Source organism: Stegastes partitus, unplaced genomic scaffold (assembly GCF_000690725.1).
Source record: "Stegastes partitus isolate 25-593 unplaced genomic scaffold, Stegastes_partitus-1.0.2 Scaffold926, whole genome shotgun sequence".
Lineage (NCBI taxonomy): Eukaryota > Metazoa > Chordata > Actinopteri > Pomacentridae > Stegastes > Stegastes partitus.
In genome coordinates this window covers 88,501-110,763 of record NW_007578657.1, presented here as the reverse complement: position 1 = coordinate 110,763, position 22,263 = coordinate 88,501, and the positions used below count along the sequence as shown (strand labels likewise).

General features: G+C 42.4%; 3 protein-coding genes across 4 annotated transcripts in view; 1 reads left to right on the top strand and 2 right to left on the bottom strand.

The window, feature by feature from the left end:
• LOC103366282 (lysosomal protective protein) overlaps nucleotides 1-1,290 on the top strand; it is a 7,048-nt gene extending 5,758 nt beyond the window's left edge. The window contains 3 exon segments of the mRNA XM_008293958.1: nucleotides 6-127; nucleotides 202-291; nucleotides 370-1,290. Of these exon segments, the coding sequence (XP_008292180.1) occupies nucleotides 6-127; nucleotides 202-291; nucleotides 370-453 (296 nt within the window). The 3' untranslated portion in view covers nucleotides 454-1,290.
• On the bottom strand, nucleotides 1,286-11,152 carry slc38a7 (solute carrier family 38 member 7). 2 transcript variants are annotated; one of them, XM_008293959.1, is made up of 12 exons: nucleotides 11,104-11,152; nucleotides 9,184-9,645; nucleotides 8,124-8,177; nucleotides 7,552-7,696; nucleotides 6,930-7,074; nucleotides 6,739-6,837; nucleotides 6,563-6,620; nucleotides 6,339-6,453; nucleotides 5,885-6,032; nucleotides 4,085-4,284; nucleotides 3,941-3,992; nucleotides 1,286-3,395 (listed from the first exon to the last, which is right to left on the bottom strand). In XM_008293959.1, the coding sequence occupies exons 2-12, from the start codon at nucleotides 9,436-9,438 to the stop codon at nucleotides 3,293-3,295; spliced, it is 1,374 nt and encodes a 457-aa protein (XP_008292181.1). In that variant the 5' UTR covers nucleotides 9,439-9,645; nucleotides 11,104-11,152; the 3' UTR covers nucleotides 1,286-3,292. The 2 variants fall into 2 exon arrangements, with proteins under 2 accessions (XP_008292181.1, XP_008292182.1); XM_008293960.1 differs by lacking the exon at nucleotides 11,104-11,152 and adding an exon at nucleotides 11,045-11,084.
• A 716-nt stretch (nucleotides 11,153-11,868) lies between these two features.
• On the bottom strand, nucleotides 11,869-22,263 carry LOC103366280 (aspartate aminotransferase, mitochondrial). The gene is made up of 10 exons (XM_008293957.1): nucleotides 22,109-22,263; nucleotides 18,785-18,941; nucleotides 18,236-18,364; nucleotides 18,087-18,146; nucleotides 17,815-17,976; nucleotides 17,043-17,147; nucleotides 16,680-16,830; nucleotides 15,606-15,771; nucleotides 15,288-15,438; nucleotides 11,869-13,208 (listed from the first exon to the last, which is right to left on the bottom strand). The coding sequence occupies exons 1-10, from the start codon at nucleotides 22,189-22,191 to the stop codon at nucleotides 13,086-13,088; spliced, it is 1,287 nt and encodes a 428-aa protein (XP_008292179.1). The 5' UTR covers nucleotides 22,192-22,263; the 3' UTR covers nucleotides 11,869-13,085.

Here is a 22,263-nt window from a genome sequence, read left to right as displayed (position 1 = left end):
AACAGTGAAGGATGTGTATCTGAAGCTGCTCTCTCTGGGCCTGCGAGCGCTCGTCTACAACGGAGACACCGACATGGCCTGCAACTTCCTGGGAGACCGGTGGTTTGTGGAGGACCTCGGCATAAAGGTAGCTTTAATTCTAGTAAAGTGTGTTTTTCTTCCACAGACACAGGCTTAACTGTACTAACTTGTTCTTCGTAGGCGACCACTAAGTACCAAGCCTGGATTAATGACGACCAGATCGCTGGTTTCTATCAACAGTTTGGAAACATCACTTTCCTGACCGTTAAGGTGAGCAGTAATGCGTTGTTGTCCTGTTTCAGGTTGAGGACTGCTGACTGTAAAATATTGCTTTTATGTGTGTTTCAGGGCGCCGGTCACATGGTTCCTCAGTGGGCTCCCAGTCCAGCTCTCCACATGTTCCAGTCCTTCATAACAAACGGGCCCTACTGAGCACAAATGGAGACTCTATAACACACCTGCACTCATTACTTGTTAGATGGTACATTTCACTCAGGGAAAGTCAGTGAAGAGGGGAAAAAAAAAAACTGCTGGGACATTTAATTGTATTTGTAGGATTCATTTTCCATTTTAGTGTGTTGACTTTTTGGATGCTGACATATTTGGTGTTTCTGCATCTTCATCGCGTGAACACTGCAGCTACTGTATCATACATTGTCCCTGTGTTTTAATAAAGGCTGTCAGGGCTGAACTAAGGAGGACAGACCCCATGAGGCGTGATCTAAAAGGGAAATAATACAAGCACAAACAAAATAAGACACAAACCAGGAGAGAGGGGAACTGACTGACCGCCTCAGATGAGCCCAACTCTCAGACAAATCACTAACTTCAATTAAACACCTAAATTAATAATAACACATTGTACAAATCACTCTATTGCCTTCAGTTGGGTTGAGGCCACCTGATCTGATCACAGACTCTGTTAAGCTCCTAAACTTCATTCATGTTGGGGAACCAAGAAGAGACTCATCCTCCAGTGTTCACCAACACAGACGTGATTATCTCATCGTTTCATTAAAACTCAAGTGTCGTGAATTCAAACCCAGAGCAGAACTTATCCATGTTTCCAGCTGTTGAACTAAACTTTGAATAATCTTATGAAGCTATTGTCTGTTGAACTGATGTGCAGCTAAATTTTGTTTTTCAGCAACACAGCATTAAAAAAAAAAATAAATAAAAATCATACCGATGCTAAAACTGCCAGGATCAAAACTGCAAATCCACTTGACTTTGTCTTTTTTTTTTATTATTAAATGCTTTGTTGAACTCTTGGATTGTCAGATTTATTGGCATGCCTTAATTACAGTTCATTTATTAGAGTATCATTGGTAGATCCGTAACATATTTCCATCCAAACTTTCCATTAACATGTTTTCAAGTCATCGGCTATGCAAGACAACATGGAAATGTGATTCTATTCAACAGGTTCCTTGGAAGAAAGTCCATGTCCATATGTCTGAAAACATTTCGTCTGCAGCACCAACATAAAAGAAAATCATTAGACAAATTTAACACAGTTAAGCACCAAATAGAAGCAATTTGTATTATGACATGGATTGCAAAAAAATCTATAAAAACAGTCACATTGCATTGATGGCAGACATTATTACTGTTTTAGCTGCAGCTTCTTTCCCTTCCTCTAAATCATGACGAATGTGTCGCTGTGTTTAGTCCAATGTGACAAATACAACATAATTGCTTTTCTGCATCCCTTTTACCTTTTCTGTCCCTCATATTCACAAAGTAAAAACACCTTGTTTCAGTGGGTTGAACAGGACTGTGAAGTCTTAAATCTCTTTTGAATTATGGATCAAAACATGCACAACATCCTTAATGTTCTTGGCTCTGTCACAGTCTAATCAAATGAACATAAACGGGGAAAGAAGCCTCAGTTTAGTCTGGATTACCATGTAAACCTTTGACCAGTTTCCTTGTTGTGCAGCTTAGTTCAAAAAGTACTTCCATGTATTGAAGTTAAACAAACTTGGAAGCCGACTGTAATCTCAACTCTTCTCTTTAGTGTGAAGTAGATTAGGGTTTGGACATCGCTGCATTAAAAAGAAAGAAGAAAGCTCACACTTTGGTTTTAGGCACACACAAAAAACAAAACAAGAACTATTTAACTTTTGATTCTAGAGGTTGAAACTTGAGGTCTGGAGTTTGATCCGTCGGCTTCATCCCAGTGACTCCACTGTGTCTGACCAGTGCAACTGAATTCTAGGGTTACATTCATTTTTTTTATACACCTGCACCTGGACAGTAGGTATTTCCAACTCATTCTCTGAGGAACCAGCTCTCTTAGATGAAGTTGGGTTTTCATATCCTGAACATGGCGGCGCTGCTCGTCTTAGACGTCCTCCAGGTTCACACACAGACACGCAGCTGTGCAGCCTGTCAGGTAGTTCAAGGTTTTCCATGTTGGCTTTAAGTGAGCGAAGTAGCTTTGTATGATCTAATACTTTTACTGTAACCCTATGAAATATATATCTAAACAAAAAAAAACTAAAGTAAGAAATAAATAACTCAAATGAATTCCTAAGTATGTTTAAATGTCATACATTCTTTTCTTTTGTTGAAAACCTCCCATTTGACTCCAGTATTCTCTGGAACTTGAACTGCCTGGACTTACAGTTCTGTCACTTAAATCCAGTAGACATGCCGAGTCCCAGTGTGTCAACCCATCACTCCATTAACTTTCTCATTGGACAAGAGACAAACGATCAGCAGCACGAACATAAAGTCTGAACCCGGATTAGATTACGGACCTGGAGATGAGAACAACAGCAGGTTGATTTTCAATGATAAGAAACATTTACTTTGACATGCAAGTTAAAATACACAAATTGGTACAATTTCGTTATTTAAAATCAATTTGATTCTAAGGCCTTTCTCTATATTGTCCCTCGGCTCTTGTAAACGGGGCAGGAATGCGTCGTCCAGAGACGGGAGAGGTCAGTCTGTGTCCCTGTGCAGCGGCGACACCGTCGAAAACATGCTATTTAAACTGGACAGGAGACAAAGACCAAAGTGTCTGAAGTCGGTCGGCGTTGTGTGGTGACTCCCTGATTGAGTGAAACACTCTAGTTTTAACTTTGTATGGAGGAGACGATGTGACGAGCTGTAGTGGTCTGGATTTTTGTTTTTCTTTTTTTAAGTGAGTGTCATGAGACGCTGCATGTCATTCAGCAGTCCAGAATAGCAGCACAGGTCTGAGTGCTCCCCGTCTTTGTTACCAAGGACAGTGCTGTCTCGGAGGAAAAAAAAAATCCTTTTAGTTGACAACATCTTGATAGATGGAGTTTGTTGTGGTGAGGCCAAAGATGAAAGCTCCCAGTGTAACCATGGCAACACCGAAGACGACCAATCCGTGCCAGCTGTAGGAGAGAAAAACCAACATTAAATAATATACCGGCCAAAAAAATACGTTTGCTCAAACCTGCATTTTACATTTTTAGACTAAAATGTCACTGATGAGAAAAGGGCTGCTCATCGTGTGGAAACACAGAGTTCTGGGTTTAAGTTGCCTTTAGAGCTGCAAGTAAAAAGCTTTTCTTAACTCCTGCTTAACCGGTTGATTATTTATCTATGATTGATAGCCTATTTTTAAAAAAAATCATCACTGTTCATAGAGCTAAAGGGGACATCTGTGACTTCCTGCTCAGCAACAAACCTCAGACAGAAAAGCCAAAGTGTTGTGATGTGTTGCCCTCTAGCAGCACGTTTAAATAATGCTTTATTAAGCCCCGTGTTTTATCCATCCGAACTATTAGATAGCAAAGACCAACTACAACCAACCACCAGCTCTACGTACAGAAGGACAACATGTAAACTTCACACACACTCCAGGCCCTCTTACATTCATGTGTTCTCGCTGCTGTGAGAAACACAAAGACACCAAAAAAAACAAGCAGCGTCTCACCTCACAGATCGGTTGTCTGTCTCCGATAGCTTGGCTTGTATCAAACACAAACCTGAAAGAATTATTTTATTGCATATAAGTGACATTAAATTGCAAAAAAATAAAATCCCAAACTACAGCACATGATGAAGAAGACGCTGTTACCGGGGAAGACAAAGATGAAGCAGGCCGCCAAGCCTCCGATCAGCGAGATCACGCGACCGATGTCTGGGATGAAGAGGGCGAGGACGAGGGTGACGACAAACCACACCAGCGTCTGCAGGATCCTTCTCCTCTGCTCGCGGCGCACGCACACCTCCACCTGCTCGCCTTGGAAACGCAGCCAAAGTCCTTCTATGACGGCCCTGCAGGGACACGGAGTCACATGGTGGAGAAGAAACGCGACATAAACTGTGTTGTAAAATAAGGAAAGTGTCCTAACCGCACAGTAGGGACGCATTAATCCTCTGCTCATCTTTTAGATACAGACTCTGAAGACTATACTCGGGGTACAGCTGAAATCAAATCCAGTAACAATGCTTTGTTCCCTCCTAAATGTTGAGTCTGTATGTCTCCAACTGATTTTAACCATTTCATTTTTAAGTAACATGAGTGCTACGGCCCATAGTGTTCGTGCCGTTTTGGTCATGTGGACTTGTGATCATTGTGTGGGAAGATGGCCTGTGAAGGCCCAGCTGAAGCTCCAGAACCACACCTGCCAGACATCAGTCCTGATTGCCCTGGAGCTCCCGACCTACTCTCAGCCTTGTTCTTCCCACCTCTGATAACATCTGATTGGACCACCACCACTCCTCCTCCACCTCAGCAATCACCACACCTGGCTATAAAACCAACCTTTTAGTCGGGGCTGGCTGGGATTTAATATGAACAGTCTGCTCTGGTGCTGCTCGGTTTGTGGTAACTTCTGTTGGCAGCTGCGAACTCGATGTGGGAGCTTCGAGAGAGTCTTAGTGAAGACTGACTCCTGTTAGCAGCTAGCCAACTTCGTGAAGAAGTTACTCGTGTCTTGTGTTTTTCGTATTGTGTGTTTTGAAGCACTAGTTTGTTTTAGTTTCTTTTGTTATGTGTGGATGTTGCTATTAGATTTAAAGTTTGACTAAAGAGTTTAGTTTAGTTTGCTAGCTTCAACGCTCTGATAGCCTTCGTTTGGTTCTTTTGATTTTTAGCAACATCCACCCTCTTCTTTTGTATCGTCACAGTTCTGTTGATGTTCATTTACGTTACTGAGCAATAAATTGTTTTACCTGAACCACTTCCATCTGTTTTTTGTTACATCCAGCTGACCCTAGAGGCTGGATCGTAACAATGAGGCTGTAAAATTAATTAGTTTCTGAAGTGTGGGGAAGCTCACAGATGATTATTTTTGGATCTGGGCAAAAAACAGCGAGACAGTCTCTTGCAAACAGTATTAAATGTGGGTGGATCCTATTTGGCAAACACCTGATACATTTAATCAGGTCGGTATATCTGCTGGAAATGATTTAGTATCCAGACTTTGTGTATCTCGGTGCATCAAAGAAAAGCAAGCAAAAAATAAAATAAGATAGGCTGATAGATTGGACTATATTATCTTATCTTTAGGAACAAGATGCTGCTGTACAGAAATCCAGATATACTGTTTGTGCACAGTTTGTCCTCCAGAAAGTACTGACATCTTCATTCTTCAATGCTCCGTGACATAAAAAAGTCACAAGTGAATTTACAGAAGCCTTCCTTAAACCTGACATATCATTAATGCATTTATTTAAAATGTCAGTATCAGCGCTGGGGTTTTGCTTTCATGGTAAATGGTCTGCACTTAGGGAGCAACTTCAGTGTCTTGCTCGAGGACACTTCGACTGTGGAGGGACCGGGGATCGAATCGCCAACCTTGCGACTGGAGGACAACCCGCTCTACCACCTGAGCCACATCCGCCCCACAATTTAATTTTCACCGCGTCTCACCTGCCACAGAAGTGCAAAATGGGATAGGAGGTGATCACGCAGACGACAATGAAAGCTCTGGCGATGGCCACCGCGATGTCATCGGGAGGATACGACATCAACACGTCCTGACTGACGTTGGAGCCGAACGTCAGGTAGCCGCAGACGCCTGATCGAACACAAAGCAGTCAGTCAGTCACAAGTCACCTGACGAGAAACGCAGCTACACAACACACATCAGCATCGTGTAAACTGGTATATATCTGCAATGAGGTTTAGACCAACTTAATATATCTGATCATAAAGTGGACACATCTTTCTAAAGCCTGAAATAAATGTCGATTATCATGGTTGTATAACTGTACAATCACCTTTACATGCAACTCCTTAGATTGATTTAAAAGTCAGTTGTTCTAAGACTTTGTTGACAGATGCGTTACTGAACACACACTGCGGTAACACACACTGATAATACCTGTTCCCGTGTAAACAAAAAGGCAGATTATCATGCTGAGGGTGACGACCAGTCCCCAGGGTTTGATCTCTTTCCTGCTCATGCTGTTGAACACCGGCACACAGCTGACATGGCACTGCAGAGATAGAGAGGGACCAGGAGGAGGAAGATAAGACAGATATAATTCATCAACATTAAACTCAAATCATTTTTAAAGTTGCAAATAATACCAAATGAGAAGATACCTGGAAACCAAAGCATATGGTGGGCATTGCATTGAAAACTGCCGTCCAGGAAGCAGTGCTGTAACAAACACAATGATTTAGTGACGCGAGCGAAGCGAGGCGACGAAGCTGGTGGACGCTGCCGAACTAATCATAATAATAAGCTGTAAGAGCATTGAAGTGTGTGCGGGTGTTACCTGGTGGGAACATAGCTCGGAGTCACCTCCTTATCCGGCCAGATGTATTTTACAATGACCACGATGGTAACGTACCAGGTTCCCATGACACTCAGCGCACTGCAGGGAAAAAAAACACAAAATTATTATTGTGTAACGTAAAAGGGGAAAAAAAGGAAATTCTTACAGCTTAAGCAGACAGAGTCCTGTACCTGGCATACTTCTGAAAGCCAATTTCCTTGGGGATGGACAGAGGAAGAATAACGAGGACCCCGGTAACGACGATGGTAAATTTGCGGTCGGCGTACCAGTAGCCGCTGACTGTACCCTCGGTGTCGTGAGCCACTGCAGCGACCACTGCAACAGAAAGCAAAAAAAGCTCTGAGGAGGACTGAGAAGGAGGCAGTGAAACGTCCTGTATGGCACACAGGGCATTAACTGTAAACTGCTTTACACATGGCAGAGATTTACCAAAGTGCATAATGAAAGTCACAACCGCTGCATTCATTTCAAAGGTCTGAAAGGAGGGAGAAGGTCGCCATCAGGATTTCTAAACTGTCAGCATCTCGGTGCAGGGAAACGTAAGAGTGAGTCACATGAGAGACACATTTACTGAGTGAAAAAGCTGAGTGGTGTCTTTCCTGCTGCTGCTCTTTGCCCTCGTTAAAGATGGTACTGTCTTAAGATGCTGCTGTACTAAACATGTTTCCCAGTTGCAGACAGAGAAATGGCACTTTTAACTATTAAAGATGAAGGAAAACTAAGATCAAACGTCGTCCAATCATGCAATACAATGAGACAGAAGCAGTGTAGCTGGTGTGTGAATGCACTCACAGCGATCCAGCTGGTCTCCAATGACAATAAAGAACGCGATGCAGGTGCCAAAGGTGTAGACAGCGATGGCCACTTCACAGAGGATGCCGGAGACTTTTCCACAAGTGGCTCGAACGACCTCCTGATAAGTGCCTTCGTTACTGACCTGAATAAACCAGACAAGCAGTTTCAAAAGAGGGACATCGTACAAGCAGTAAAAGTGCTGAAATAGCAATTGTTCTATTTGAGAAACTCATTTGAGGCTGTTCAGTGTTACTTCAGGACAAAGTTCATCCGACAGCTGAACATAGTTTATTTATTGACTCATACTGAATCAACCTTAGTTTTCCTTGTCAGCCGTGTGTTAGCATGTAAGCATGTCTGAGCTACTCAGGAAGTGAAAGCCTTCTGATCAGGACTACAACCACAGAATAAAGAAGTTATTACACAAGAATGCTGCTCCAACACTTGTACCGCTAGTGAAAGAAAATACTAAAGAGTCAGAAGGCTGTAGGACATGGTAGAGATGTAGAACAGTGGGAGGTGGAAGACACTCAGGCAGTCGCAGTGTGATGATCTGAAGCAGCACGAACCTGGGAGCAGTAACCCAAAATCACCAGCCCGCTGATGATGAAGATCAGCATGAACTGAAAGACAAAGGGACAAGAGGCAGAGAGTTACAGGACAAGGTCTGTTAGAGGGTTTTTGTTGGTCACAAGATTGTTTTAAGCTCTAACATTAGATTAGATGTGCATTTTAAAGCAAAGTTCAGTCTTATAGTTTAATTTAGATCATTGAACAGTCATTTCAGTTAATAATGAAATAAAACAGTGTTCTTTTTCCTGCCTGCTTCTCTTAAGTTACTGGCTTCACTGGCCTCTGAAGTATTACTGTTTTATATCTATACTCTTCTCTTTACCCTCAACCCCAGTCAGTCGAGGCAGGTGCCCTCCTTCCCTGGGCCTGGTTCTGCTGGAGGTTTCAGTACAGGTGAGGTTTTTCTTTCTATAGCTGCTCAAAGGAAACTTATTTTGGAGGGGGGTTCTCAGTATGATTTAGCAAGGTCTTCACTTTACCCTGTGAAGTGTCTGGAAATGACATACGTTGTGTAGTGGCATCACGAAAATAAAATTTAACTGACTGGAATTACACCAGAAAATGTCTTGCTTCTCTCTGGTACATGGTAAATGGTAAATGGTCTGCACTTATATAACACTTTTCTACCTGAGTGGTACTCAAAGCGCTTTACAATGTGTTTCTCATTCACGCACATTCATACACCGAGATGCCATTCAAGGTGCTGCCTGCCATCGGGAGCAACTTCAGGTTCAGTGTCTTGCCCAAGGACACTTCGACTGTGGAGGGGATCGAACCGCCAACCTTACGATCAGAGGACTCTACCACCTGAGCCACAGCTGCCCGATTACATGTATTGAGTGTGGAAATTGTCAGTATAAATTGAAGCCATTCCTTTGGCCTCTGGTAATGTCTGATCAGCAGCCGTCATCACTGAACATTTAACACATTACATTGTGTATATGCAGCCCAGTTTAACCCATCACACCACATGTTTGTCGTCTTAAACACACGCCCCACACAGCAGCAGGAAAGGACCCGTACAAGAGGTGTCTGATGTAAGTGGCATCTTCTCACCATCTGAAGCATCACTCCTGCCGTTACTCCTCTCGCCATATTGAAGGCTGCAGGGAAGTTGAGCAGACCCGCTCCCAGCGCCGCGTTCACCACGATGAAGACGGCTCCCAACGACGACACGCCTCCGCTCCTCCCGCCGTCCGCCTCAGGATGCCGAACAGAATCCACGCTGGGGCTCTGCAGGAGCCACGCCCTCTCCCCAGAGTCATTGCTGCCAACGGCGCCCCAGTCCTCAACATCAGTGTTGATCGCCATGAGTCGACAGGCTGGAGCTCGGCCTGGGAAGCCTGACGCAGCCCAGAAAATTAGTCTGAGAGTTAAATTAAATTAGATGAGAAAGTCCGAGCGGAGAGACGAGACGGGGCTGGAGCTGAAGATCCTGAGGTTCCACAACAGTCAGGAGGCAGCCGGCGTTTCTTATCACGAGTGACAGCGTGACGACGGAGCCATTTGGGGATCGATCTGTAAGGAGATGTGGCTTGCATTTAGAATTACTTGCATTTCAGAACAACAACTGAACAGTATTGTATTATATTAACAAACTGAGTACATGAGGAACAAGAAGTAGCAGAAAAAGAAGTAACATAGCTCACAGTTTTAATGGCAATACACAGATTCTGTTCCCTGATTTCTGAAAATATACTCATTTATGACTCAGAAGAAAACCTGCACTACTGGCTCTCATAGAATTTGTGCATGTTAAAGGCTGCCAGTGGAGAGTGTCATCATCAGTGGTTCAGTTCCTGAATCGCTCCTGTTTCAAAAAAGGAAGTAAAAGTGCTCCAAAAGCAGTCGACTATAAAAGACAGAAACGTGAGTTGACAGTTGGATTAACATTACTGCTAACTGCATTATTCAAGAACAAGTGATGCTGCGTCTTCTTGTTCAAAAGACAGATGTTTTGCAAATTCCAAGCTCCCTCTTTATCAAGCACCAATATGTCCGTCTTCATGTCATCTCACAATTCTCTACTTTCAGGTATTGTTGAGTGATAATTTAGTTTGGATTATCTGTTGACTTTACATTTACTGCATATGCAAGAAATAAAGAAAACAAAGGACTCTCTCATCCTGCCTGCAAATATGACAACAAAAAAAAACTTGATTTGGTTTGAAATAAAACAAAGTCACTCAAAGCTGACCTTTCTAAAATGTCTACAGTTTTAATATATCATATTTTCAACTTTATTTGTTGCATGCATTGAATTCTATATTATATTGGTATGATAGATGTTTTTTCATGTTTTTTAACAAGAAGAAAAATTTCAAACAACACGATCAACGTTGAAGGTCTGCCGTGTAGACACTGTAAAGACAATAAGAGGTCTAATCATGATTTCAAAAGTTCTAAAAGTCCTGCAGCTTCAAAAATCACCAAATCCAACATTTCCTTGTCCTGATTGATTATTGGTTTTGGTGCACAGGAGGTTAAGCTTATTATAAAAGCACAGTTTGAGATAATGAGCTGACATTTTTCACTGCTCTTGTGTCATTCTGTTGACCACAAATCTCAGATAATAAATCACTGATCATCCTTCCCAATGCCAACAGAAGCTGCAGCAGATTAAGTAAAGCTGCCATTAATAAGGAGCTGATGGTGTCCAGCTGACCCCAGTTTTAATCAACAGCTCCTCATCACATCTTCAGCTGCCTACAAGAAAGTACCCAGCCCTTTACTGTGACTAGATTAGAGCTTTCCTTTTCTTTAACGTGACAATAACATTTGTCAACGCAGCTCTGCCCTTTGTTGTTGTCACCTACAATAGCTAGCTAGCAGGCGAGAAACCAAAACTGAAGCCGAACACAACGAAGCTCGTTTCCTCCAAACATACACAACTTTTAAATATCTCCGTAATATTTACATTCACTGTAATGTTGAGTTACGAAAAAAGGATAAAACGCAGATAACTGCTCACGTTACCTGGAGCCTCCGCCGCAGAGAATGACTCTGTCTGTGTACAGTCTATGGTAGAAAGCGGAGGAGCATGTGACACCTCGTCACGTGACCGGAATGCTGGGTGTTGCTTGGGATTGTGGGAGTTGTAGTTTTAGCGCATGAGGCTTGCTTAAATGACTAAATGGGCAACTTTGTCGTTAAATGAGAGGGGATTAATACTCCATTAATTTTATAGTTTTAAAATATGACAATATAAAGTCTAATGTGTTATTTTATAATATTAGTTAAATGTCTGATAAATCCAAACTCAACTCTACACGAAAACAACTTTATTTTCAGGGTGTACTTTTTGGGATTTAATGGCAACGTTATTTAGAAATGTACACTGCAAAAGAGTTTATACATGGCAATTAATTAGGAAAACAGACAGGCCTCAGTCTGTTTGTTAAATGTAAAGCATGAAAGATTTATTGCTTCCAATAAATATGATTTTACATCTCAATTTTTAAATATTTTTCTATATCAGAATCAGGCCTCTCAGTTTAACACTGCATATCACGCTGTTCATGTTATTCAATATTGTTTTGGGGAAAAGACCAAAGCCACTCTCTGGACTGAACAACTATTCCTCAATGTGTAACTACTACAAAGAAATGTTTTAGGACAGGTTCTGATTTCACACAGAAGCAATCCTAAAGCAAATGTTCAACTAAAATATACAGTTAATCATATGATAAAGAGTGTAATGTTAATCCCTAGAGAAAAAAAAAAGACAAACACAGCAGAACAGACCGTTACTCTATAATGATTTATTGTTTGTTCAATAAAGTACATGATCAACGATCCATATTTTATGACAGAATGCAAAACATGGAGGCGCAGTGTGAGATCTTTCAGAAGTATGAGCAGACTTCACATTCTGGATGCCATCTGTGTCTCACAGTCGTCACGATGAACAGATTCGTACACTGGAACATGGCGTCTGAGTGAATGAGCAGCATGTGCATATTTCTCCATGAACTGTTGTGTTCAACCCAAGCAGACACTCCACTCATGTTTATTGGGCGCACAGAGAGACAGTAGTATGGGTTGTAAGTACGAAGCCTCGCTATGAACATAAACTAACTTTGGGGGTTTGGGTGAAAAATAAAGTTTTATGGTGGAATCCATACAGTATATCTACCTTCCATCTGTACTGTGGTTTAACTCTTCAGGCTTGTGTGCTTGTTTTTTTTTTTTTTTTAGGGGTGTAAAGAAGGACCGACTGAGAACCTGCTGCCCTGTGACCACCTAAACTGAAACCAGAAAAAGATTCACAAATCCTACTGAAAAAGTACTGAATACATAGAAAGACTGATGTGCAAATTCCAAAGAGAGAAGATAATCAAGAGACTGAATTACTGGATGATGGATTAGGTCAGAGGAACCTTGGTAACTTGATTTCAATGCCTGTTCATACAGTAAAGCCCACCGACAGTCTTGTCAAGAAACTCAAACAGTGCTGTACAGCTTATAAAGTGCTACAACTTACCAGTAAAATTAAATAAAACACATTTTCTACAGGCTTTCACAGCGCAACAGATATCTCATCTTGTACGTAAAACTAACGCACAGTCCCCGATGGTTTTTGTATAGTGAGAGGGCCCACAGCAGATAAAGAGCACACATTTAGTAGGACGCTCATGCACAGCTAACAGTTGGTTCCACAAAATAAATAAGTAAAGATGAGACATCAGCTCAGCCAGTAGAGGGAAGAAATCGATCTTTTGCAATTTGGCAGGGGAGCCTGTTCGGTGAAATTCAAAACATAAAAGAAATGTGACCAGGAAACAAACTACCAACAACAGCAACCGTTCCAAGTTGAACTCGCGATGAAACCCAATCGAGACAAACTAAATATTGAGCTGTTCTAAAGGTGGAATGGAGGAGACCAAGAATAAGTGACGCATAAAGCTCCTCTTCAACACTGCTGCTTTGATTTTGTCGCTCTCCCAGCAGGACCCGGTCTACTTGGTGACTGCGTGGATCGCCTCTGCCAGGTAGCCCACGTTCCCGGACGACACTCCTGCCATGGAAATTCTGCCATCCTTGGTCATGTACACTGAAAACTCCTTTGTGATGCGCTCGACCTGCAGAGAAAGAAAAGTAGCAAACACAACTCAAACAACTCTAATAAGACAAAGGAACATGGCTGAGTTTTTTTTTTCTCTCAGTGTCTCAGATAACCCTTTTCCACCAAACCGGTTCCAGTGCTAGTTCCAGCTAGTGCCTGACTTAGCACCAGTTCTTTGTGTTTCCACCGCCGAAGCACCGGCTCCAGGCTCTCAAAACTGGCGCTTTTTAGGCACCAGCTCATTGCTGGGCCACAGAAAAGCCCAGAGTACGTCAGGGGCTGGGGGCGAGGCTATCGTGACCACCGAGACCAACGAATGGGACACACAAGCGGTGATTTGTGTCGTTTTTCACCAGGACGTCTCTGGTCCGATCACAGATGTATCGGAATGAGTCCAAGGACACACGGAAGTTCTGAACAAACTGTTGCACACTGAAAGCCAGTAGAATTGTATCCCACCAGCAGCACCACAGTGGTGGAAAACAGGAATTAATAACATCGGTGTACTGTGGTCTTCTCATGAAAAACGGAGTGCACTACATGCTGTTTAGTCCGCTCATAGAAAAGACCACGAGAAAAAAAAACACTCTGTTTCATCCTGGACAAATCTGACATCAGAACGTCCTGGTTTACTCTTTTTACAGTTATTTTTGGTCGCACACCGGTCTGAGCACCGCAACCACCAGCAGCAGCGAGCAAAGGCTGTTATGTGGGGCGTTCAGGGAACATCGTAAATTGTAGAGTCTATTGATGAGAAAATGTTCAGCCAGTCAAATGTTTTGTCTGTGACAAGGTGAGAAGTGCAACCAGTGTGACAGTTGGCTGCACCGGTAAAAATAAATAAATAAAAAAGTCTGGAGTCCTGTGTGGACTTCTGTGTTGCGCGAGCGTTGTTCGGTAAATGACGGCGTATTCAGTGACGTATGGTGGCTCTAACTCGGCTCCTTGCTGATGAAAAAGCAACCGGTTCTTTGGAGGTGCCAGATTGGAACCAACTAAGCACTGGAATTAGCACCAGCATGGAACTGGCACCTGGTTCTCTTGGTGGAAAACAGGTAAGCATGGAAAAGACACTTATTTACAGGTTCAAGAGATGTGGCACTCTGATGTACTAATTTAAAAAACTAATCTGATTCTAGCATGCAGCATTTTTATTTGCATAGTTAGCATATTAATAAATAAACAGGAACATGTACATTTACTCAAGACTTAAACCAATAATAGTTTTTCAAAGTAGATCAGATCAAAGCAAGATCTTTGATAAGTACCCCGTCACAGAATCCCCCCAAAAAAGTATATATGATCAAAAATCAAATCTTGATCTTTGGAAATGTACAGAACAAATGTGTGGATTCTTTTTCTTTTTTTAAAAAATTGATTTTCAATAAACAATTACGTTTCTATCTACAAATATCCCACATGCAGTGAACAAGGGGGAAGGCTGTTGGCTCTTTATTTACTGTTTCTTTGGATTTTTTTCTTTGCCCTCAGAAGAATGACTTGACATTTTGGGAAATACGGATATTGGCCTTCTGGCGAGAGTTAGATGAGAAAATCAATACCGCCCTCACACCCGTGCAGTAAATATGAAGCTACAGTCGGCTCCTGTTCAGCTGAAGAAAAGAGACAGAAGACAGGAGAGGAAGCGGCTACGGTGGCCTGTCAGAGGTAACAAGATGGACCAGGCAGCACCTCTAAAGCCCACAAAATAAGACATAATATCATTTAGGTTTAATCCGTGGAAAAACTGCAGCGGAAAAATGGCCGTAATTTGCCATTTCACGGTCCGGTCTATTTCTTGGTGCCGTGCAGTTGCCAGGCAACCAGCGGAGATTCCAGAAAGCTGCTGGTTCTGGTTTGTGGCTGCAGCCTTAAATTTAATGGACAAATATGAGAGTGGTATCGACCTTCGCGTTTAAGCCCGAAGACACCCGAGTGTATTTCCCAAACTGCTGCACGATACCTTTAATTTGTTTCATTATCTGTTGTTGTGTGAAATCACTTTTAAAAGTAAGTTTAGGTTTACAATTGAACTATTTATTGAGTTATTTTTTTCTTCCCTGCTGTCAGCTATCAACAGAGAGTGTCTGAGTACCTGTTCGGGCTTGAGGCCTGTAAAACAGAACATCCCGATCTGGTCGATGACGTGCTGCCAGTTGTGGGTGGAGCCGTTCTTCTTCAGACCAGCCTCCAGCTGTTCTCTCATCTTGATGATGCGGTTAGCCATACCATGGACCTCCTCCAGCCTGTGACAAATAAACACAGAATGATGTAGAAAAAAGTCTGAGAACGTATCTTGAACACTTTATGAAAAGATGGAGGCTTAAAGTGTCTTTACGAAACTCCAAGCTGCACATTCTATCCCGGTACAGTATCCATAGATATACATATAAATGCATCTAAAAGCTTGTACCACAGTGAGCGCAGATCTGGTGTGTTGAGGATAGTTGTAGCAATTCTGGCGCCGTTCATTGGTGGGTTGGAGTAAATGGGTCTGATGAGGATCTTAAGCTGGGACTCCACTCTCTTTGCCTCTTCTGCATCTCTGCACACGACGGTGAAGCCTCCCACACGCTCACCTGTCCACATCAACACGCACATTCAGTGATTTACAGTTAAGTCTGACCAGCTGATGTTTGTATAGTGACTGATTTAATCTCTTCTATGAACTCTGAGAGAAGGTCCTTGAGCTGATCATCGGTTTTATAGAGAAAAACAACCAAATCTAAGTTGCAGGACTTCATATAGCAGTGAACAGAGAACAAACAGTGAGTAAAAATGTGACAGGAGCAAAAACACTTGAGCTGCTTGGAGCTTAGAGGCTTAAAGGTTAAAACCAAAACTGAATCAAAGAACTATTTAATAGTGGGCTCATGACATCTGTACATTTAAATAGTACGATCATCATATTGTCAATTTGCAACCAGTTTTGCATCTCTTAAAACAGACTTAACTGGGTGAGTTTATACGACAGTCACAGAATCACTGTGTGTCGTTTGCTAAACGTAAAGAATTTAAGATTTATTGCTGCCTGTAAGTACGGCATCACTGCTCTGTTACTTTTTAAAAAATCTTTTATATCTGACTAAGATCTTAGTTTAATACCAGACATCACTGTGTTCACATTATAACACCTATTCCTTCACATTATTTTCCTCAAAGATGATTATTTCAGGACATTCTGATGTCACACAGAAGCAGCTGAAGAAATAAACTAATTGGTACAATTTGTTTCAACATTCTGAAAGCCTGAAAGCTTATTTGAATAAACCTCATTTGACTAACAAACTTTTACCACTGGGTGGTGGCAAAACACAAGCTGAAGCTCAAGCAGTCACTTGGTAGAGTTTTCATTCTCAGACTTGCATCCAGTCACTCCTCAAACATGGATTTCACCTGATTTTCTATCAGATGTTTTACTTCATTGTTGCACTGGAATCTGATTGCTGTTTTAATGATTACTTATTTGAGAAGAGCCTGCACTGACCATAGAGTCCCATGTTCTTAGCGAAGGACTGGGACAGCACGATGTTGTGGCCCTGCTCGATGAAGTAGCGCACGGCCCAGGCATCGCGGTCGATGTCTCCACTGGCGAAGCCCTGATAGGCCATATCGAAGAAAACCAGCAGGTTGCGTTTCTATGAGGTGAGAAAGGAAGGAAGAAAAAAAGACAAGAGACAAGAAAGACGCAGACAAAGCAAGATAAAGAAGTTATTGTGATAACAACTAGTTACTATGCAGCGCTTATCAAATGCGGCTTTTGACCTGTCAAAGACCATCTGAGATAAATGAACACATCTTTATCAAAATGATGCTAACAAGGTCATAAAAACTAATGATGCTTTCTTACCTTGACAACTTCAGCAATCTCCTTCCACTGCTCGGGCCTGGGGTCCACACCGGTGGGGTTGTGGGCGCACGCATGCAACAGGATCACACTCTGCTCTGGGATTTTCTGTTACATTAAAAAAACATTTTTAAAAAGAGCTGTTTTTGAACAGAAGTGGGCTCTGTGAGTATATGTATTTTAGGGGCTCTGATCCACTTAAAACCAAAAATATTTGGGGGAATACACAAAAATGTAGTAATAAAGGGTAATCACATTATTATAATATATCTAAAATGCATTTGTAACTGTGAACATTTAATATTGAATATGTGAGTATGGGTAAAAAAACACACACAGGGGGGAAAACAGACATATCCAGGAGATTACTAAAGAATTTTGAAACCTAAGATTAACTCACTAAGACCTGAAAAAGACAGGAATGCATTGTGCTTGACTAACTAATGCCTCAGTAGGGTTAGCGTTTTAGCATTTCACCCAACCTGAAATCTGCACTGAAGTCACTGAATTGATCCAAATTGAACTTATGAGCGTTAACTGCTCAACTAAAACTCAATAGTCTAATCAACATTGATGAACTGTATCAATAACATGAAAATGAGGTGAGACGGAGCTCATTCCATCCTCAGAGAAATGCCTGCATGTGGATTCAGTCCAGACTGAGCAGCCTTCTGACTCTGACCAGAGTTGGACTTTGAGCATTTCATCCAACATGAAACTAGTTTTGAATTCATTTAATTGATCCTCTGATCTCTGGCTCTCATTCATGTCTTACAGAAATGTCATCAAGAGCTCCTTTGAAGTCAAAGCCACAGGTGGAGGGGTCGTAGTATCTGTAAGCTTTGAGCTGCATGCCAGCGTCTCTGAAGATGGGTGTGTGGTTTCCCCAGGAGGGTTTGGGCAGGTAGACATCACGAGGTCCTCCGTGGAATCGAGACTGTGACAGAGAAAACCAGGTGAGATCGGCAGAATAGCCTAAAAATTGCTTCTTTTTTTCTTTTTAAACACTTTTTTTTGTGCTAAGTTGCTAACACAAGAAAACCTCACCAAAAAGTTGGCTCCAATGCGCAGAGATCCAGTTCCTGAGATGGTCTGGACGGTGATGTTCTGTTGGGAGAAAAGTAATGCTGCACTGATTTGGACTTAAAGACTGCCGGAACTTAATTTAGGTTGGATTAGCAGACACCCCAACTTACCCTGCCACTCTTCAGGACCTCATTATCGTTACCAAGAGCCAGCTGGGCGCAGGCCTTGGTGAAGTCCCCCAGACCACCGATGGGAAGGTACTCCTTATCCAGCTGTTTGGCTGCAATCAAAGCCTCTGCCTACAGAACAGGTGTAGAAATCGAAAAGTATAAAACACTGTAACTATACTTTACTTGACTGGTACGTTATACATCAAATGTCTGTAACTGAGCTAACATTTGGTTAGAATCAAAACAACCAGACAGACACTATGCCATGATGATAATGCAGAAATTCTCCTAAATATTAACACGGGCTTCACTCTGTATAAACCCTGAATGCTGATGTTCCTGCTACAGAAGCAGAGCTCATGATGACAAAGCAGGAAGGCAGCAATGAGGAAGAGCGTGACCAGCAGCAACCTTTCAACCCTTCTAAAAACTATCAAACTCCGTGAGTGACACCTCGATTTTGTAAAGACTTGCTTGTTCCCTCTGAGTTCACCAAAAGTCTGACTTGAGGAAGCGGCGACATCAGAGGATTCACAACAACAGCTTTACCTTGCGGACACAGCTGAGGACGAAGGGCTTTCCCTGGTCATCCCTGTAGGCTCCTACTCCCAGGTTCATCTTCTTGGGGTTGGTGTCCCTCTTGAAGGCCTCGGTCACCCCCAGGATGGGATCGGGGGGACCCATCTGTACTCCACCCCACCATGAGCTGCAAAGGCCAAAACAGAACAGTGAAGAAGATGATGATGATGAGACTGCAAACAGTTCATTTGTGTGCACTGACCTTAAAAATGCTACTTTGCAAGCTTTACAAGGTTCTAAAAAAGTGCTGCTTCTTTGTGGCCTTGTGTAACACTGCCCACTGCTGTGACGTCTGTATTAGCCGTGTTGCTGTAACATGTTCAGGACCTAATAGTTGAGCTTAACTCCTCATGTGACCTGAGGAGACCACACTGACGCCGAGACACTTTAACCACACACGCACAAGTTTTATGAAGCAAACATTATAATCCATTCGAAAGGTCCAGAGTCCAGAAACAAGCGCAACAGTAAAAGTGGGTCTATAATCTGAGCAGTCTCTAAATTCACTCCCATGTTTACTCAGTCACTGCTACCTCCATAGTAAACACTCAGCAGGTCACTGCAGAATGTGAAGGATTTAAATATTCCAGAAAATGTGATGACCAAGCATGCCAGTTGTATTTACTACTGTTTCCTTTTTGTGTGCTTCTAGCAGTATTTGCAAACTATTTTTTTCAATTTTCCTTCACTTGGCCTGTGGCTCACTATTTCTTTTATTTTTAGCTTATTAATGCAGTGCTCTGCTTGAAAATACTCCTCAGCTCACCTAAACTAATACTTCTTGTCTTTTACACAGCGCTCTCTGAGTCAGTAGGTAGGCCACAATTAAAGGCAGCGATAGAAGTCCACAATAAACGTAAAAAAGGTCACGCAGTCTGATCACTTGACCTCAGCCTGAAACTGTCTGTAGTTCATCATGCACATGACAGTGATCCACTTTAGCCTTAAACCTTAATAAGATTTAAGCCTAACTAACCACATTAGACTTCCTAGGCACTAACACTGACCACTCTGTTTTCAGCTGGGTGACTGATTTTAAAATACTTTTCTTTCCAAACACACTGGTGTCTGTGTTACTGCCATCTTTAAAAACTGAACATAATCACAGGTGCTCATCACTGGATACTAACAAAACCTTAATGTAAGTGTAAAGAGAAAAGAACCAATCAAATCAATCCATTACTGTCTAGTTTGCAGTTGTATATTTAGCCACTATATAAAAATGGACTGTTGCATAACAACAATCTTGCCAATGAAACCTTGTGCACATTAGATGACAAAAAATGGACACGTTCTGTCAAACATCTGCTTGATAAATGAAGCTGGTTGGATGTTGCGACTTCCACTACACTCCTGCCCTCACAGACATGTCATTGTCTCAGGTTTCTTCTACTTTGTAAACCCTCTAAACTTTGCAGCTAAATTTAGGACAGAGCACTTCGCAAAGGGCAAGAGTCTCCCATCCCCTAATATTAAAACACAGATGTGATTGGTGCACTGTGACTTCATGCACTGACAAACATACTTTTTTGTATGACAACCAAGTAGTGTGAACTGGTTAGACAAGAAAAGAGGAGAAGGGCATGTGCTAGGTTAAGCCTTGTAATGCACTTTTAATAAGACGCTTCACAATGTAAGACAGAAAAGAAAAATGTAACAGTTGTGGATAAAAAAAACACCTTAGAGAGGCGTATATTGTTGAGACTGTGTCAGATTATTATTTCTGATGTATTTCTGTTACGGTTGTTGCTGATATTGTCGCTCCCTGTGAGAGGTTCTGTCACATACATGTAAAAATGTTCTAAAGCTGTGTTGCTTAAGATTAGATAAGATTACCATACAATCACTGTATAGAGAGTACAGGGAAATATAGTCAATCTATGTATGAGAACATCGCTTTGCATGTTTCGGTTATTGACTGTCTGTAATCATTGTGTGCAATCAAAGGTGCAATTATTTAGTGTGAAATAATTGCATTTAACACAATGTATTATTGCACAATTCAGAAGAGCAGCAGCAAACTGCACCCTATAGAGGCATTGGGCCTCAAGTGGTCTCATTCAGTCTGCAGTGAGCATGCACACAGAACCTTGACCAGCTGAACTTCAGGGTTTATATAAACATCAGTGTCTGCCCAGTTATCAGTGATCAATAGACCAAAGGCCTGTTAGGTTAGGTACACGGCGGGATGGTTCCTCCCAACTAGCAGCTTCTCATGCCAGCATCTAGCATTAAATAGTAACGTCTGGATGCAGGTGTTGCTGCCGCTGTGTGAACACGAGACGACACGAAGCAGACACAGTGAAACACACCCACGCAGACAGAAACAGGAGATCAGCAGCGAGCTAAATGAAACCCAGACTTATATCAGCGGCGCTGGAACGACGGGATGAACAGAGGTACGGTCCTAATGATGAAACTATCTACATTTATAAAACCTTCACACTCAACATGTTAATGAGCTAAAACCACAACAAAAGATCTAAGCGAGTTTGTCCTCCAAACACGCCATGAAAGGACACGCCGCTTTCTAGCTCAGTTTCAGCGCTAGAAATGAGCCAATCACCGACCAAAGGCGGAACACGACAGCCAATCAGCTCGCACGACTTCACCGACTACGACAAGTCGCTTGGCTCAAACTGTACGTGCGGTTTGACAACTAAAGCTATCGCGATCGTTTAAATAGTCAATAAAGTTGTTTGAAGAACAAAAGCAAAATTGTTTCAATTCAACAAACTAGCCTAACGTACTTATAATAAAGAAGTTAGTTGTGATGTATAAAACTAGCTGAGCTGTTATTGACGTCCACAGCAGGTGTCTGCTGCACGGGAGCGTGTGCTACTGACACACTAACGTGACTTTCATCAGCAACACGCCTCGTTAATGGAAACACAAAGTTACCCTGTAAACGGTCAGTTTAGTGACTATCAGAGATGATGCCTTGACCACCAGACCCTGACCTGTCAGATTAATGAGTCATAAAACAGCAGAGCTACATATAAAGACTAACTAGCTGCGCTCTGGTCGCGGTAGCTAACCTCAGCCGACAGCTCAGCAGGGCCTGTGGAAACCATTTGACCCCTGTTAGCCAACTAGCTAGTAGAGCTACAACACCGATCAACGAAGCCTCAGAGTAAAACCTGACCCTGGCGGAACCTTTAACCTTCAAACACCAGGTTATCTGCTGGTCTAACTAGCGGTGGAAGCTCTCCGTTAACTCGTAAAGATAGCTGCAGCTTTAGCTGTTTAAATGTCTCTGTCTGCGCTAGTGCTGCGCGAGTTGGGACTGTTTACCTGTTGCGGGTGGACAGAACTCCCAGTGACGGGGAGATGTTGCCCAGACAGTAGATCACCTTGTTGGATTTGAGCAGGGCCATCGTTGCTGCGCTTGGGAGTCGAGCCTAGAAGGATGTGGACGGATGTGAAGGACAGACGCGGCCACGACGCTA

Excerpts from the sequence above, each read along its gene's own strand:
- slc38a7 (XM_008293959.1), bottom strand. The coding sequence starts at position 9,438 with ATGGCGATCAACACTGATGTTGAGGACTGGGGCGCCGTTGGCAGCAAT. Across the intron at positions 7,075-7,551 it reads TGGAGACCAGCTGGATCGCT|TGGTCGCTGCAGTGGCTCAC; the intron begins GTGAGTGCATTC and ends TTTCTGTTGCAG. Across the intron at positions 4,285-5,884 it reads ATTTTGCACTTCTGTGGCAG|GGCCGTCATAGAAGGACTTT; the intron begins GTGAGACGCGGT and ends GTGTCCCTGCAG.
- LOC103366280 (XM_008293957.1), bottom strand. The coding sequence starts at position 22,191 with ATGGCCCTGCTCAAATCCAACAAGGTGATCTACTGTCTGGGCAACATC. Across the intron at positions 18,147-18,235 it reads AGGTCCTGAAGAGTGGCAGG|AACATCACCGTCCAGACCAT; the intron begins GTAAGTTGGGGT and ends TTCTCCCAACAG. Across the intron at positions 15,772-16,679 it reads TAAGAACATGGGACTCTATG|GTGAGCGTGTGGGAGGCTTC; the intron begins GTCAGTGCAGGC and ends TGATGTGGACAG.